Source organism: Engraulis encrasicolus, chromosome 19 (assembly GCF_034702125.1).
Source record: "Engraulis encrasicolus isolate BLACKSEA-1 chromosome 19, IST_EnEncr_1.0, whole genome shotgun sequence".
Taxonomy (NCBI): domain Eukaryota; kingdom Metazoa; phylum Chordata; class Actinopteri; order Clupeiformes; family Engraulidae; genus Engraulis; species Engraulis encrasicolus.
The window spans coordinates 42,519,770-42,524,769 of record NC_085875.1 but is presented as its reverse complement, the minus strand read 5'-3'; the positions used below and the strand labels follow the sequence as shown (position 1 = coordinate 42,524,769).

General features: G+C 49.0%; 1 protein-coding gene across 2 annotated transcripts in view; it reads left to right on the top strand.

Moving 5' to 3' along the window:
• Positions 1-5,000, top strand: part of tiam2a (TIAM Rac1 associated GEF 2a) — a 187,982-nt gene that overhangs the window by 173,428 nt on the left and 9,554 nt on the right. For both annotated transcript variants that reach the window (XM_063184479.1, XM_063184480.1), the window contains exons 18-19: positions 805-930; positions 2,136-2,244. In XM_063184479.1, the coding sequence (XP_063040549.1) occupies positions 805-930; positions 2,136-2,244 (235 nt within the window). The remainder of the gene's footprint in view (positions 1-804; positions 931-2,135; positions 2,245-5,000) is intronic.

Sequence of the window (5,000 nt, the reverse complement as noted above, 5' to 3'; positions counted from 1 at the left end):
CTCTGGCACAGCTGTAAGTCCCATCAGGGCAAGGAGCTGTCAGCAGAACCACTGACCTGAGAACAGAGGGCACTGTCCACACAGCCCACACACAACGTAATGTAAAGCCTAGCCAAAAGGATTTCTGTCTCATTAGTGAACCAGTGTCTTAGTTAGCACGTGCTCACTTCCACACATAAACACAATCCTCTTTGACTCTCCCTCTCTCGGCTTAGCTGTCTGCAGTTCACCTGTGCTAATGACTTAGCCGTATTAGCTCCGCCACTGGTTTCCCACTCCGCTGCGCTCCGCGTAGCTGGCCTTGTGAACTGGTGGCGACCCCTGGAACCACTCCAGGGCGTCCCAGCGGAGAGATCAGTCGATGTGCCACTAAGCCCCCGAGCCAAATTAAAGCGCCATTAAGACGTGACTTAGCATGCCGCTAACATGCTCACGCACACACTGGCGGCAGCATTAGTCTCGTCGGCAAAGCCATTGGGCAAAAATGGCGTATGAAATTAGAGAGAGCGAGAGGGGGGTGGGGGGTGGTGGATAAGATGAGAGGATGATGCAACGTACTAAAGCCCTCAAGCCTGCTACTGTCCCAAAGATGGTGTGGCGTAATAATCAGTTTTGTGTGTACGTGCTTTTGTGTGTGTGTTTGAGAGAGAGAGGAAGAGCTTGCACGCGTGTGTGAGAAAGATAGTGTGTGTGCACGCTCATGTGTATGCGTACATGCGTGTTTGCATGCATGTCTGTCTGTCCGCACCCCATGTTCCTAATGGTATCTGATCTGTGTCTTGGTTTGCCTGCTGTCCTCTGTAGATGGAGAGTCTGTTTGGCAGCCTGCCTGAGATGCTGGACTTCCAGAGGGTCTTCCTGCAGACCCTGGAGGAGAGGATCGCCTCCTCCCCGGACTTCAGCACCCTCGAGACTCCCATGCAGTTCAAGGTAGCATAAGCAGACACACACACACCCCTCTCTATCCAGTGCGGTTCAAGGTAGCCTGCACACAGCTCTCTCTCTCTCTCTCTCCCTCTCTCTCTCTCTCTCTCTCTCTCTCTCTCTCTCTCTCTCTCTCTCTCTCTCTCTCTCTCTCTCTCTCTCTCTCTCTCTCTCTCTTTATGCAGTACCCCTCTCTGTCCTCATCTTGCTCCTTCTCTCTCCTTTTCTCTCTCTCGCTCACTCTCTCTCCTGCTCTCTCTCCCTCTCTCTCTCTCAATCTCTACCTCCATTTTTCAACCTCTGTCTCTCCCATTTTCTCAGTTTCTCCCAGTCCCTCTATTCCTCCCTGTCTGCCCCCCTTCTCTCCCATTCTGTCCCCACTCTGTCCATCATCTCTTTTTCTCTCCTTTATCTCCATTTGCCTGCCCTGCCCCCCCATTCCTCTCTGTCTCTTCTCACGTATTGTCATCTGTATGTCATTTTTGCTCACCCTGTCACCCTCCCATCTCTCTCTCTCTCTCTCTCTCTCTCTCTCTCTCTCTCTCTCTCTCTCTCTCTCTCTCTCTCTCTCTCTCTCTCTCTCTCTCTCTCTCTCTCGCTCTCTCTCTCTCTCTCGCTCGCTCTCTCTCTCTCTCCCTCTCACACTGTCTTGTCACGTACATATGTGTGGCAGGTCAACAAGCTGGGCCGTAGTCATGCTCCCAACATAAACTCGCCTCTCAATGAGTGTCCAATAAAGCGAAATGAAATATTGATGATCCGTCATGCAGGCTACTGTACGCACCAGCGGCTTACTGTGAGGTGCGACTGCGCTGCCTGTGCTCGCCTGCGCTCGCCACCGCATCGATTCTAAGCCCAGGGCTTGAAGGGAGCGGTCGGTCGGTCGGTCTCCTTCGATAAGAGCACGACAGCATGTAGAGTAGACAGAGGCAAACTACCTGCAAACCAGCTAACAAACAAACATGGCGGCATCTGTGCAAACTACGGCACTGCTACAACACGGTACGATCGACTAGATAACGAACATAGCTTCAAAAATCTGTGTGTGTGCATGCACACGAGCATCTGTAGGAGATGCACATATTGAACAGAGCACAGCACAGTCTTCGTTGGTGCCCACTTTTGAGTTTGTGTGAGTATGTATGTGTGTAAATGTGTGTGACGCTGCATTTGTGACTGACTGAGCATTTTTTTTGCTGTTGTTTTTGCAGAAGCTACTTTTCTCTCTGGGCGGTTCCTTCCTGTATTACGCAGATCACTTCAAGCTCTACAGCGGCTTCTGTGCCAACCACATCAAGGTCCAGAAAGTTCTGGAACGAGGTCAGCCAACCAATTCCATCTCCATGACAAACAACAGCACACGCATCATATCTCTCTATCTCTATCTCATTTTATTTCTCCTTCCTTCCATCTCTATCTTTATCTCTCTCTCTCTCTCTCTCTCTCTCTCTCTCTCTCTCTCTCTCTCTCTCTCTCTCTCTCTCTCTCTCTCTCTCTGTCTCTCTCTCTCTCTCTCTCTCTCTCTGTCTCTGTCTCTCTCTCTCTCTCTCTCTCTCAAATAAGTTTTTTCTCCTGCACATACCCAGTCTCACTTTTTCACTTTATCTTCCTCATCTCTCTCTCTCTCTCTCTCTCTCTCTCTCTCTCTCTTCTCTCTCTCTTCTCTCTCTCTTCTCTCTCTCTCTCTCTCTCTCTCTCTCTCTCTCTCTCTCTCTCTCTCTCTCTCCCTCTCTTGCCCATGCCCACTTTAAATCCCATTGCACCTACTTGCATCACTTACTGTCTGTGCTTTTAAGCTAATTAGATTATTGTTTGCATCTCTCCTCTCCTCCTTCCTCTCCTCCCTCCTCTTCCTCTGCTCCTCCCATCCTCACACCCCCGCGGACATGAATGGAAATCATGGTCCACTTAGCATCACTGAGTTCGCCTGGCATCCTCAGGCGAGGGGGTAAAAAAGAAGTCTTCATCCAAATACAGCAAGCAAAAAAATGAAAGGAATTCAAAAATAGGTTGACGTATTGGGAAGACTTGGAAAGCAATGAGAATGAGTTGTCCAGTTTGTGTGTGGGGTGTGTTCCTGGCCTAACAATGAAGGACATTTGGTCTCCGGTCATATCCATGGCTGCAGTGCCCTTGACTAAGCTACCTAACACCCAGCATTGATCCAGGGACTTTAACCAATACCCTGCACCCACCTGCAAGTTGTGCTGGATAAAAGCATCTACTAAATGTAATTGATTTTTTTATGAAAATATAGCCCCTTGAGATGAACATCTCATTTTTGAGAGGGTCCTAAACGTTGTATGTAATGCAATGCACTGTAATTTGTGCACGAGCTGTTGTTGATTGTATCTGACCCCTTGTCATAGCACTCCTGCGGGTGACGTTTTTCTGGATCGCAAGAATGCCAGTACGTACGGAGGATGTTTGTCTGGCTGGCTCATAACGACGAGTGGGGGGGGTGTTGTTAAAAGCTTACAGTGCACAGGGCGGGCCTAATCATTACGCGACTCTCAGTATATATGACAGAGTATAAATGTTGAACTTTAATTTATGCCTCCGGTATTGGCCTGCTTTTTGCTCTCGCTCTCGTTCGGCGGGCAGGCTGCCCAGTTGCAGAATGAATGAATGGAGGGGGCTAGCCACGGCGGTGGCCCGAGTCGCGACGCTAAGGAGAAAATGGTACCCCAGCGCCTCTTTAATTCCTCCCATTACAAGAGTCCGAGGCGCGTCTCGTAGAGGCAGGTAGCGGAATTACGTTTTAATGACCAACGGGGGAGGGGAAAAAAGAGAAGGAAGGAGGAGAAGAAAAAAAATCAGGACCTGGCACGTCGCCCCTAAGTGATCTTGAGAAGGACATGCGTGTGTGTTTGTGTGTGTGGGTCTGACAGAGAGAGAGAGAGAGAGAGAGAGAGAGAGAGAGAGAGAGAGAGAGAGAGAGAGAGAGAGAGAGAGAGAGAGAGACACACACACGCACAGACACAAAGAGAGAGAGAGAGAGAGAATGAGCTGGGGAGGGAGGGAGGGAGAGAGAGAGTTACATGAGGACAAATGAGGTCCAGTGGCGGGGTGAAGGGTATACCATGTATGTGAGAGCCAAGCTGTGTGTGTGCGTGTGTGTGTGCGCACGCATGTCTGAGTGTACATGTGTGTATGTGTGTCTGTGTATGTTCGTGTATGTCAGCAGACAGCCTTCATAATTACACATTCTCATGACGCTTTGTGGTGTGCTCTCTCTCTCTCTCTCTCTCTCTCTCTCTCTCTCTCTCTCTCTCTCTCTCTCACCCCCTTTCCTCTCTCTGCGGCGGACGACTTTTATGGCAGCAAATGTGTTTACCCGCTAATTGCTTGCCAATTACTTGGCGGCGGCGGCGTGGAGTGTCAATGTGTTGGGGTTGACGCTTTTGAGACGCCGCCGCTTCTTGAGTGCCTCAATTATTGGCTCCGATGACTCGTCACAATTTCCGCAAGAATTCCTTTACAGGAGAAAAAATAAATGTCTGAAATACGAACATGGAGATGTCCATTTCACGTCCATTTCATCCTGGGCTGTCACTTAATTGACCTGCGTTATTATTAAATGTCTGGTTGTGATAATGTCCACCTTCCATTTCCCTTTCTCAACGGGACATTTCTGTCATGTCTCTCTGTCTCGGACTCTCTATTGCTTTTACCTTACCTGCCGCTGCTCAGTCTGGTCAGCCAGTGTGTTATGCAGTGGGTCCATTTTGCTGCAGTGGTTGTAAAGTAGGAAAAAAAGGAAAAAGAGGCTGAGTGGCCACTGCTGCCCCCCTGTGGAGATGCATCTGTGCGGGACAAGTCCTTTGTGTACCTGACCCCCCCCACCAGTGTTGCCAAATGTACGATAATTATCGTATTTGTACCATAATAATGTCCATTTGGTCCTCTGTATGATCAAAAAAACATGATGTATGATAATTTCATTGTTTTCATTCAGTTCATTTAGTTGCCTTGAAACAACCATTTGGTTCTTGCACGATCATTTTCTCCCAAAAATGATAATTTTGAGATTTTGGTACGATAGCATTTTCCATCTGGCCACACTGCCCCACACC